The 12,978-nt window shown below is 40.8% G+C and overlaps 1 protein-coding gene across 1 annotated transcript; it reads left to right on the top strand.

Moving 5' to 3' along the window:
* Window positions 1-4,579: 4,579 nt before the first annotated feature.
* Window positions 4,580-12,848, top strand: LOC101917529 (monocarboxylate transporter 13-like). Its single transcript, XM_027792772.2, has 4 exons — window positions 4,580-4,819; window positions 8,698-8,841; window positions 9,979-10,782; window positions 12,622-12,848. Exons 1-4 carry the CDS (start codon window positions 4,618-4,620, stop codon window positions 12,846-12,848), a joined length of 1,377 nt encoding a protein of 458 aa, XP_027648573.1. The 5' UTR covers window positions 4,580-4,617.
* The last annotated feature ends 130 nt before the right edge of the window (window positions 12,849-12,978 follow it).

Raw genomic sequence — 12,978 nt, 5'->3', positions numbered from 1 at the left:
AGAATTCTCCCAGCAAAAGAAAATTAGAACGTTACCACATGAACTTGATTTCCCACTTGAAAAATGCCAAAAATATGAAATAGATCTGTTTCTTAGTTATACAAGTCCACTGACCAACCTGTATGTTCGTACTTCCTCTTAGCACACACCAACTACACAGATTACTGACCAAGCCATAAGGTAAGCACACAAGCATGTAAATAAAAACATTTCAAAAAGCAAGAAGCTACTGCAACAACCCACCCTCCTCTCCAGGTATCACAACGCAGGCTATAGCCACCAGATCTTATTGCAAGGCAAATTACTAGGAAACACAGAATCAGCTACAATAAACCAGCAGCGAAAGCCAGGAGTTGAAAGCTTTACAAGGTCCAGCAGTATATAAAGAATTGGAGGCCCTTAAAAAAACAAGCATATAACAGAGGGACTTCTCTGATATGGTGAAAGGTTCTGACTGTCCATGTTGAGGCTCAGGACCTGGAGAACATACTCGAGCTTCCCACTATTTCTGTAGTTGATACAGATGATGTGATGCTCAGCTTTCTCCAGCGTCTGCCCAACAGCCACGGATGAGTTTCGTCTTTGAGCGAATATTGGCAGTAACCGCCCTAGAACTCCAGGGAGTTTGAGGCTGGCTGACACATCTGAACTTTCTCGTTGGCCTAATAACTGAGTTCACTAAAAACTGTGGACAGCAGTCCAAGTGTAGTACAAGTACAGTGCAGATGCAGTATAAAATTTGCCTTCTTTCTTTCATTCCCTCCACCCATCTCTGATTTTGCTTTCTTTGATCTCTAGTCTGGACAGAACTTTGTTTTTTTGAGTGTAGGTGGAGTCAAATGACTTTGGGGGAGGGGAAGAAGGAATTCTTATAAAATCTGATGGCTTATCCATCCTGAATGAGACAGATTGGCTTGTTCAGATAGACTGTGCGTACAAGGAGCAATGAGTAAGATGACCTGGTGGTTTGCAGCACAACTCAAGAACTTACATGCAACTGGAAGGTGAGGAGAGATCTTCATATCCCATACAAGCCTGGGTTACCTGAATAAGGTAATTTCTTTGTGCTATACTTCTTGTAACTTCAAACTGGCTGCTCAGAGCATTCAGCCCTTCTTTTCCATTCTGATATGCTTTGTCAGTAAATTGTGTTATAGACCATATTAATTGCACGGACTTTTACTAAAATGATGTTAATGAAGTGAGAAAGGAGAATTTTATTAAGAGGTCCTCTTGAATTTGTGTCTGAAGAGCAGTAACTAGCATGGCTCTATTGTATTTGAAGCTGTGGCAGTGTGAGAGCACCAGCAGAACTGGTTTGAGTGTTACATGAATACCAGATATATCTGAGTGTGACAAACATAGTAGGTACCTATTCCCTGGCTGTGTGCAAAGGCACGTGTGTGAAGGAAGTTTCAGCATAAATTACAATTTATTTCAGTGCTTCTTTCAAACCTTCTTCTAATACAACCATTAAAACAAGACTCTATTAGTTACTGTGTTGTCAAACTACTTTGTATTTAGTTTTATGTAGTTGATTTTGCTGAATATTTCCTACTTTCAAGGTAATCTAGCTGGTGGTCCTGTCCCAGTATCAGCCTTTGGTAGAAGTAGTTTGCCATAGTGTACGTCAAGTGTATTTTCTTCTTATTATTTATTTTTCTTTTTATTTGGTAAGTCTGAATCCAAGGTAAAGTAGCATGCTTGTACTGGAAACCTAAACCAAATCCCCACTGACAAGTCATCTTTCTTCATCTAAGCATGGAAAAACTTAATGTTGCCTTTTTTGTCATCAGGCAACCTGTTTCTGCAAAGTGCTAAGTGTCACCATCTCACAAAGAGTCTACCCAGCCTCTGAGAGAGAATGAGCATAGTTATTTGGGGTGTTTTATGTATGAGTTGCATGGAAACAAGATTCATGGCAACAACAGTCTTTTCTTGATTCCACCACCAAGTTCTCCAACATGCAGCAAATATGTTAAACTCATTTACTTTTCTGTAAAAAACAAATTAGAACATGCAACACAAGATAACCAAGTAACACAAGTATCAGTCTTCACAAGTTTATATGGCACCCCGAAATGCAAGCAGTCAGACAAGCTTTATATAATTTTATTGTCTGATAAACCTTCTGATTCACTGACAGAAATAAAAGCAGAAATAGCTTGGAGAACTTGCAAAGCAAGAATAAAGAACACCCCCAGTGCCACAGAAAGCCTCTGTAGCTATCCAGCTGCAAAGATAAAGCTTGCACTTTTGCCTGTATGTTGTTGCTGGCAAATTTCACCATGAAGGGGATAATACTATTGGCAGAGCTGTCTGCTCTTGCTGATGCACACACCAAGCACAGATGACAGCATTGTGGCTTTCCTAATTGAAGCCCCTGTGTCTCTTGGGGCACCCATTCCAGCTGCCAGGGGAAAACCTGGAGGTAGAAGTTAGTGGGATGCTAGGTAGAATGCTGATGCTTCTGAGCATGGCTTTACATTCTTGAGGGACATTGTGTGTGGCCAAGCACAAGAGAAAGGACAGTTTCCTCACAGGTTTTTCCTTTCTTTTAAAAGATTAGTTTCAAGGGCAAAAGGAGAAAGTGAAGATACTAAAACTTTACCATTTACTGTTACTCGATAGCTAAGAGCAAAAAGAAATCCTGGGTGTGTTTTTGCAGCTTAGTTTTTTCTCAGTTACATTCTTGCAGTAAACTTTCACTTGCAAGTGAAGGAGAGAAGGAAGCAGAGCATGGTGTCAGAAACAACATACCCAGCCATTGCAACATCTACGCTTTCTTCTGCTCTGTTCAGGCATTCCAGCAGTTCCCTACAGCATGTAGGGCTCCTGGCAGATATCTACCTCATTAATTAATCATGCAACTGAATTAGTAATTTCATTTTGGAGTTTCATGTAACACTGTGATCATTAAAAGAGACTGGAGGATGAATTCTGAGCTGTGACATACGAGAGGTATTTGTGGTCGTGAAAAAGACTGTTCATTTAAGTCTTGTGAGAAGTAGGGCCTGATTTATGCTCCTCCTAGGGCAGAATTTGCCTAATGAGGGTGAAGTGGGCTGGGTGGTGTCAGGAAGTATTGGATTGTATCATACCTGTTTTAGTCTGGGTGCTGCCTGATAAGTAGCGTGATTTCTTCTGTCTGTCTTGTGGCAGAAACCATAATCCCTTGCCCAGGCATGTCCATGCAGAGTGCAGTAATATCAGCATCACTCTGCCTAGGCAGGCTCGTTTAGCTTGAATGTTGCATGCTTTTTTTGTGTTCTTCAGTGCCGCAAATCAAATTATGACCATGCCACTTGAACTCGGCAATATCAGAACACATGACTACAACTTGATCTAGTTTCTGTATTTTCTTATAGTATTTGAGGACTAATGCAAGTATTAATTTTTCAACCTCACAAAATTCATGACCCTTGAAAGTATTAGCTGTATTTGACAATGGGAGAAACAGACACAGCATAATCAAACAACTTGCCCAAGGTCACCCAGAAGCTTGGGAATGAAAGCCAGATTCTCTCATATAGACCTCAACCACAAGGCATTCCTCCTGCTCTTGTGGCTGAGTTTTAAGAATTTCAGGATGTTGTCTGAGACCCTGTGCAACTGATGAATCTGTCTGGCTATGTCCATCGTGCAGATGCATCCAGTGCCGCGTGTTAGTCTGAAGTTTGAGCCAGACATATGGCAGCAGAATGATTTTGCTTCTGATCCCTACAAGGCTCTGACACTTCTTTCCCCTACCCTGCTGCAGTGGTTTAGGTCCTCCTGAGACCATGTACCTCAGTGGGTGGCTTCTAGTGGTATGGACTCTCTTAACCCTCACCTTTTCCAGCTGCACACAAGGATGATAAATGTAAGTATAGTACATCTTCAGCTATCTTTAGCTCACATTCTCCTTCTTAGAACAAACCTGCTTTCTGTGCCATGTCTTTTTTGGTCTCCTGCATTCTCTACAACATGCCTGCTCAGAATTTAGTGTCCATGAAGAAACAAGAAAAATGTAGGAATGTTTTCCTCCCTCAGCCAGTTCCTGTGCCCTCTGTGCACTGCATTATTACTCCAAGTTTGTCACAAAACTTCTAAGGGGAAATACACTTTTTCAGTTATGCATTAATAAGATGTGCTTCCCTATTAAGATGCCTTTAAAAGGAAGCATGTTCCCCATTTTGGCAAAAACGCCTTGCAGTGCTGGAGCCATGAATGTTTATAAATGCTTAAAGGTTGAGGGCCCTAAAATTCTTGTGCAGTGTTCGTTGCAAGTTGCTTACACTGTAAAAATGGCTATACTGGTTCAGTACGTGCTGCTTTTTTCTGCCCCCCTTACCTAAATATTTTTCCTTCTTCCAGTTTTTTACTTTCTTTTGTTTACTTTCTACCCTGCTTTTTGTCTCCTGGGGCATGTTTCCAAGGTAATATTTTCAATCAAACCACTGAAATGCATATTGTATTTTCACTTGGTGATTAATTCTGTAAGCCATTCCTAGAAACTTTAACTGATTTCTTTAATGCTGGTCCTTCTACTAATTTGCAGATCTGTTAAGAATCCTCACCACCATCGCTAGTGCCCCAGCAAAAAACGCCTGAGAGGAGACCTGAGAATTAGAAAAGATGCAGGCCAAAGACAGCAGTCCACCAGATGGTGGCTATGGATGGGTTGTGGTAGTGTCAGCCTTCATCGTGATGGGCCTCACTGTTGCTGTCCTCAAGACTTTTGGTCTGTTCTTTGTTGAAATCCAGGAGCACTTTGATGAACTTGCAAGCACCACTTCCTGGATCACATCAGTAACTATTGCCATCTTTCATTTAGGAGGTAGGTAGAAGTGCTCCTCTAGCACCTTATTTTAATGTCTTAACTAATCAAGAGATTTTGAAGACCTCCTTTATAAAAACCCACAAAATGAAAACGTGTAAGGACAATACTTCCTCCTTCTGTCTTTACAGAAAATTGGCATTTGTTTCCTCTCATAAAAATGTATCCATGCCTCAGACATGGAATGGGTTAATGAGGACTCTACACATACGCAGGAATCTGATTGCCATAAAGAACTTCACGTACCTAGACTTATGATTCAATTTTCCTACAGGCTTTGAATCAAACTCATTTGAGATAATCAGAAGAGCTGCAGAGCTTGTTGGATCAAGCTCTTAGACTGGTTTGTACAAGTTCACTGATCTTACAGTGACTGCCGCTTTTTCAAAGTACTTTTAGACATAAGGACTGTGACCCTGCCTAGCAGATAAGCAATCAAATACCAAAATGGTGACTCTCACTCCTGCTTTCTGCCACATCTTTTTATCATATCAAGGTCCCCCTTCCTTCTGTGTATTGCCAGTTCTAGCTCTCCTTTTTCCCCTCTGAATGATTCTAAGTTATTGATCTAACAGAAAAATCACTGAGTTAAAAAGAAAAAACCACCCCACTTCACTCATGGAGAGCATAAGGAAGACAAGACCATGCAAACAGAGAGTAAGGGAAGAGAAGTGAACTTTCCCAGTCAAAGGTAATGAACTATGCAATCAGGTCAAATACCATATCTCACCAAACAAAGGAGGGAAAAATACCAAATATGCTGCATTTGACTCTTAATTTAATTGTTTACGGAGTCCTTTGCACCTTTGTAAACTTGATGGTCCTTCACCATTATGGTGAGGATTCCAAACATGTGCAGGCACAATCTGTACCAAATTTGCGAAGTCCACTCTACTTATTCTCATACAGCTAAATAGTTGCAATAGGTAAGTATCCTTATGTAATAAATTCCTTACATAATAAATGCTGTCATAATTTTGTTTGTGGAGACATTTCATTGCACAGACACTATATAATTATATGCATCCTACTCAGTCCACACCTATCAATATTATTGCTTGTAACTGCAGTACTTCCTGAGATCATGAGCAACTGATCTTTCTTTGAAAAATTTATTCAGAAGAACAAAACAATAATTCAAAAGTCAAAGTAAAAAGATAAAGCAAGCCATGAGTCAAAAAGATTTTGTGAGTTTCATAAACTGTTATCATTGCTGCTTGCTTTATTCTGACACAAATAATTAATTGACAAATCAGTGAAAAAACTGCTTTTCCGCCTACTTCACAGACTACAGAAATTAATAAAGGGGAATCTATCAAATTTGGTTTACAAATTAGACTTATCATGACGTATTGTGATACTATTTTGTCATTCAGGCATATGAACTTAACAAGAAAAAAAAGCCAACATAGGAGGATAAAAGAACTCAAAGTCCTTTTTAAGTCTGTTTTGGGTTTTTGTTTTGTTTGTTTGTTGTTTTGTTTTGGGTTTTTTTTATATATATTTACATTATATAGGAATGTATCAAGGATAGAGTATATTAAATAATAATATAAAGTATAAACCAGCAAAACTGTATTTGCCTAGCTAGGTGTGAGGCTGGCCTACTTCAGAGAAGGCAGCTGTAATTTTCAGCAGAAATTGTTTTTCATCCTTCGAAATCCAATGAAAAGAGTCCTTTTTCAGTGAATACAGCTTGATGGCCAAATGTTCCAACCCCCTTCTGTATAGAAGCTCATAATGTCTTGGGTCACTAGGTAATTTTCCTTATCTTGTCCTGCCTTTGCTTCATTTATAGGGACCAGAAGACTTTCTGCTGAAGATCATCTGAGCCTCCAGTTCTTTGAGCATCTTTCCTGGCCTGGCTTAGTCTTTCTTAATATGTTCCTCTGGGAAACCTTCAGTGTCATTTGACTCAGTATGAAGGATGATCAGTGGATTATTATTTTTTCCCATTTGGATCCTTTCAAAAGCAGCTCTGTGTCTTTTGTGGAAGGAGAGCACATGCTTCTACTTCTGGAGTTTGCATCTGCAACAGGCTGTTCAATTTACCACAGCAAGGATTCTCCCCATCACACACATAGGCCCTCTCCTGGTAGTGATGTACATCTCCCATCTCCTTTCTTTTTAAACTGTGATTGTCATCCCTTTCCGTTTTTTGTAAGTTTTCTGTGTATTGCCCTATATCCTTTCAGACTTTGGACCCTAGCTATCTTCCCCGTCTCCAGTTATGTGGCTAGCTTCTTTCTTCCTCCTGTTAATCCATATTCAATTTCTGCCTATTTCTTCTCATTTTCTGTTTAAAATACTGCTTTTTGGCAGTATTTGTGCCCCAACTGCAGATGTTTCAAAAACTGCTTTTGGGCAGTATTTCTGCCCCAACTGCAGATGTTTCTCTTGTGTTTAAGCACTTCTATGGATCTCTCTCTTGTTATCCTTAGTCTACTTTTCTCTTCTTTTGTTCATCATATATGTACAATCCTCTAACTGTATATGCTTTATCCTGTCTCATCCGTTCCACTACATCTTACAGACCATGACTGAATTCCAGTATCATTTTTACATGCTTATCAAATCATTGTATTTTTGCTGTAAATGCTGATGAGACATTTGGGATTTGTATAACTTCTGCCAGCTACCTGCTGGTGTAGTAGCAGATATTGAATGTCCTGCAGATTTTGCAGCCATTAATATCTCTCTGCAAGGTTTATTTCAGTTGTTCTAGCTACCAAGTTCTCTTAACCTACTTAACACAGGTGAACGTACAACAACCTTCCCCTACAAATGACTATAAAAGCTTCCTTGCTGACTGCTCTCTTTTCATTGTCTTCCCATCTATTTCAGTTTATAAGCATGGTCCTCATTAACTGAATTTCATTTTATTCCTGAACTCCAGTTTCCAGAATATTAGTAGATCGTAGGGAGCTGACTCCCTGTTTGCACTATTAAACCCCACCGAGAACGGGTAGTGTCAGGTGCTGCCTGGGATCCCTCTACAGTCCACAGGTATTTAAAAATAATCCTCAACTTGGGGTGTTAAATCATCCCCACAGAACAGCGAGTCACTTTCCATGATAGGCATGGCCTTGATCGTAACTCTGTGACACTGATGGAAAAACAGCCAGGCAGTATAACTGATCCTTAATGAAGCAAAAATAGCCCTAGCATTTCAGGTGCTTCCAGACCAGTGCTTTGATGGTTGGAACTGCTGCACCAGCTCAGATCTGTACTTGGTGCAACTTTGCCCTCATGTGTTGAAGTGTTGCTGTAGTCTGCTGACAGGAACCATACTGCTGAAATAAATTTAAGAAATGAACTGCAAATTTACTGGAGAAGTATTACCTCGACATAAACCTTGATTTTTGGTCCTTTATAAAGCATTTGCAATTCCATGAACAGATAATTTTGCAAAGCTCTAAAAGATGAAGATTAGTATTCTCCAGAAAGTTTTCATGCCAGCCGTATTGATAATACATTCTAATACTATTTTTATAAGTTAACCTGGAGGTTGTATGACTGGGGTTTCGTGTTCTGCTGAAATGCTACACAAATTTCTGTCATGTCATTAGTTGTGTCCTTACATGAAACTCCACAGAACTATTCTGCAATGAAGGCACTTGAATACTTTCCCTTTAAAAAAGTCCAGCTATTTTGAATATGTTTTAAAATCTGCGTCCCAGTGACAGTCATTTCCCTATCAGCAAGAATCCAGTTTTAAAATCTCAATTGATCCCCCCCATCCAGCAGAATTCTGGCTGTTTAAGACAAGCATTATAACAGTGTTTCTCCTCCAAATGCTTTATTTGATTGTTTGGTGCTGTCAATCAGCTTAATGTTCCTAATGTATTTATCTTTCTCGTGTTCTGCTGCTGATCCAGCCCCTGTTGCCAGCTCACTGTGTGTACGGTACACCCATCGGGCAGTTGTGATCACTGGAGGACTCCTGGCTTTTTCAGGAATGGCACTGGGATGTCTTGGACTCAACATGATCTGGATGTATGCAACAACTGGCTTCCTACAGGGTATGAACTTTATGACTTTGTGGATTTCATTCACCAGCAGCTCAGAGCCCTTATGTGAGGCTGCTAATTGTAGGAGTTTAAAAATACGGTTTCCATTTTGATTTCATGAGCAACTGGAACCAGCAGCCCTCTTTAAAGGTCATTTCCCTCATGTCCCACTCTGGAAGTAAGAATTTGTGCTAGAAACCTGCAGCAATGAAGAAGGTCAATAATTAGATGCTAGTAATTTTCACCTGCAAATTACATGCAACCAGAAAATGAAAAGTGTTTCCTTTTTTACTTGGAGCCAAAGGCTCTGTGAAGGTTTAAATGATCTGGAGTGCTGAAGTACAAGGACATAGAGATCCAAAATTTTGTGCTTTCTATCAAATAACCTTATGTTTTGAACACAGGCCCAGGCTTTCAGTTGATTTCAGTCCTTTCCTTTACTCCAGGTGAAAACAGGCCAGAAAGCTGTCTCCTACAGCCAGCACATTTTCCTGGAACAGGAAGTGGAGTTGGCAGGGAGAAAAATAAAACATTCCCAGTTCCACGCTGGATGCCTGAGAAAACGTCTGGAATTTGAGCTCTTTGGCAGCCCTGGGCTGCCAGATAGTTTCTAGGGAGCCATTAAAATCGCTGTGACGTACAGCAGGTTGAGGCCTGCTCAGAGCGGTGGGGCAGGAACACCAGGCGCAAAGCGCAGCAGCTGCTTTCATGTCCTCCTGCCCCCTGCTCTGAGCACGGCTCAGATTAACCCAGCGGCCTGGTCTGCTGCCAGCCCTCGCTCGGACAGCAGGGACACCGACATCCCTCCGGTTCCAACCACACCGCCATGTAATTTCTCACCCACTGGCAAACTTGTCAAACCAACCTTTTTTTTTTTTTTTTTTTTTTCTTCACAGTGAGCGTATAGTACTGTATAGTTCATACTCCTGTTTTTTTCTTGAACGTACAGCTTGCTCTTACAGAATATACACCGTAAATAAACTCTTACATATGGTACAGCTGAGCTCATGCTTCTGCTAGGAACAAAAATTATTTTCTTTTACCAGTTTTTAACTTTGCAAATGTAGGAGCACAGACTGCTTTAATTTCCACCTTCACAAAATGCCTCAATAGTGTCTAACTGGTGCTATTTGTATTGGTGTTTTTCAGGACTTGGGATTTCCTTTTCATGGACGCCAGCCATTAGCATTGTTAGCCATTATTTTTCCAAGAAAAGAGCTTTGGCCAATGCTATTGCCAGTGCTGGAGAATCTGCCTTTGCATTCACGTTTGGGCCATTTTTCCAGTGGTTGATCAGTCAATATGGATGGAAAGGTGCTCTCTTGATCATAGGTGGCATCCAACTCAACATTTGTGTCTGTGGAGCACTGATGCGACCCCTGGCAAGCAGCTGCCTGCTTGAGGCTAGCCATTCTGAAACTGAGACACCGGCTGGCGATGGTGAATCTAGGACAAACAAAGATCAGTCTCCCATCACACACAAAACCTTCAACTGGATGCTTGTGAGGCAACCAGAGTTTGTACTTTATGCCATTTTTGGCCTATTAGCTGCTATGAGTTTTTTTGTTCCTCCATTATTTTTAGTTCCACTTAGCTACAGCCTGGGAATAGATGAATCGTGGACTGCATCCCTCCTATCCATTTTGGCTACAGTGGACTTTGCAGGCAGACTGCTATGTGGCTGGTATGCCAATCTCCACATTACCAGAACTGTTCATTTGCTGACAATGACAATTGCACTGATCAGTACTTCCCTGATGCTGTTGCCACTGGCTAACAATTACCTGTCCTTGGCAATATTCACTGGCTTCTATGGATTCTTCTTTGGTACGACAGTTGCCGTTCACATTACAGTGCTAGCAGATGTTGCGGGCATGCCAGATTTTGACAGTGCTCTAGGACTTTTCATGCTCATTCGAAGTGCTGGAGGTTTTGTGGGGCCTCCTCTTGCTGGTAAGTTAAGATGATGCTCTGCCAAATACAGTTTACAAGAAGAAAGGGGAACGGTAACCCAAACTGAAAAAATATGAATCTGGACCGAAATTTTCCCCTTTTTTAGCTCAGGGGTATCTGAACCAAGAACCATATATAAAAAAAAAATTAATTCCTCTCCACAATATCTTGCTCCCATCTTCTATGTGGATTTAGATACCTATTCAACATGGAAGCAGGTAAGAATGGCAGGGTTTGCATAGTGGTGTTGCTGCTTCCTAAATCCCACAGAATTCCACTGAGTGGACTCCCACCCTCTTGCTATGAAAGTGTACCTTTGAGACAAGCAGCAGATCCACACTTTCAGAGAAGAAACTGAAATCTGAGACTAGCGATGTTGCATAAATGCTGGTATTGCTGGGAGGGTTTCTACAGAAGGTCAGCTTGAACAGCTTGAAACATTAGGCTATGTAAACCTCAAGGAAATATTCACAGAGAAGCCTGCTGTTTTCAGACAGCTTTTGAGCTAATCAATATAATAAATGGGGGAGGCAGCACATAACAGTGGGAAGAAAAAGCAGACAATAAGACAGCACATGGATTTATGGGCTGGCAATGAGACAAAGTTGTCTTGGAAAAATGCAAGACACAAAACCTGCAAGCTGTAGGGACTTTACAAAGTGATATGGCAGAAAAAAGACCACTGTGGCTTGTAAAATGTGGATCTGAGTGCTCGTCCAAAGACCGCTGCTCACGTGGCACAGCGACTTTTGTGGTAATGACACCACTAAGAGGTTACAAATGGGTCAGACTAAATACTGGAATATTTTCATTCACTTTTGAAAATACAGGAACCAGAAAGATTTGTAGAGAATTTGAGATAGAACAGTATCAAAAGTATGTTAGGAAGATCTGAACAAAATACAAAGTTAACGACATTTATATAGTGGCTGGTCACTAGCACTGATTACCTGGGGATCAGTGTAACCTCTTTGTGTATATATAGTGAGCTAGAATGTATGGAAGAGAAGAGAATCCTAAGTGCTTCCTGAGCTCTTCTCTCCTGCTTTAAGGATAAAATCTAAAAGATTTAGATTCAGAGTTCCTTTGCCTAGCAGGACTGATGTTAGTTTGGAGTGGGGGCTAGGGAGTACACTAAATGTGGACAGACTTTCCAATGGGAGACCAAGCCAGCAACCTTCATCAGCCCACAAATGAACCTGCCATTGTACCCGCAGGGCTGATACTACCACACATACTGCTGCAATGCCACTACTAAAAACTACTGTTTTTACAGTACAGTACACAATGGCATTAAGTATTTCGGTTGGCTTAAAGCTGCCTAAAACCTAGGGTCTTTTTGTTAACATCCATGCTCTTTGTAAAATGAAAGGGAAATCCCACTACACTTCAGGCAACCTCTCCAACATTGTCTCCAGCAGATGCCTCTCATTTCCTTCCTTAAACTCTCTTGTGCTGTACAGTGACAGCCCAAATTACAGCAGCTGGTGATAGCTACACCACAGAACATGGGGCTACTCGGATACAAGGCTGCATGATATGTTTTTTTTTTTCTGTCATTACCTTCATTTTTGGCTGTGCTTTAGGCTGGAAAGTGCTTCAAACTGTAAAGCGTTTTGTATTACTAGCAATTCACATACACGAAGTAAATGAGATGTGAATTGTGTTTCGAAACTTAAAATGCTATAATGGGGTGATGTTCCATGCACTCATGATGTAGAAAGCTGCAAGACAGGCGTAGCCAGGGTACTCCCTTCAGAGGGTATGTTCACACTACCGAACTAATTCACATTACCCTGTTTTCTATCATTCACATTGCTGCCATTTGTTTCTTTCCAGGTCTGATTGTGGACATGGCTGGAGATTACAGAGCAGGTTTCTACATGGCAGGAGCCACTCTTGTTCTATCAGCTGGATTTTTAGTTACTTTAGACCAACTTCAACAGAAAAAAGAAAGAAGCAGCCAGCCTAATACTAAACCAAAGAAGCCAACATTACTCTACCCTTCCCTCCACCTCCTGAAACTTCAAAACAGAAGGTATCAAGGACATAGTGTAGTGGTGTGACTACATCAGATACCTTAACAGCATTTCAGGATGTATGGAAGTGCTTTATTTTCTCAAAGCTCAATATTAGTAGGTTTTATAAAATGATGGGAGTTTTGGGTAGGAATGTTTGAAACTGAGGAAGAAAGTC

This window comes from Falco peregrinus, chromosome Z (genome assembly GCF_023634155.1).
Source record: "Falco peregrinus isolate bFalPer1 chromosome Z, bFalPer1.pri, whole genome shotgun sequence".
Lineage (NCBI taxonomy): Eukaryota > Metazoa > Chordata > Aves > Falconiformes > Falconidae > Falco > Falco peregrinus.
This window is presented reverse-complemented; position numbering and strand designations above follow the sequence as displayed.

What these genes read in the sequence shown, in the direction of transcription:
- LOC101917529 (XM_027792772.2), top strand. Translation starts at nt 4,618, where the DNA reads ATGCAGGCCAAAGACAGCAGTCCACCAGATGGTGGCTATGGATGGGTT. An exon ending in TGCCATCTTTCATTTAGGAG is followed by an intron (nt 4,820 to 8,697) that starts GTAGGTAGAAGT and finishes CTGCTGATCCAG; the next exon opens with CCCCTGTTGCCAGCTCACTG. An exon ending in TGTGGGGCCTCCTCTTGCTG is followed by an intron (nt 10,783 to 12,621) that starts GTAAGTTAAGAT and finishes GTTTCTTTCCAG; the next exon opens with GTCTGATTGTGGACATGGCT.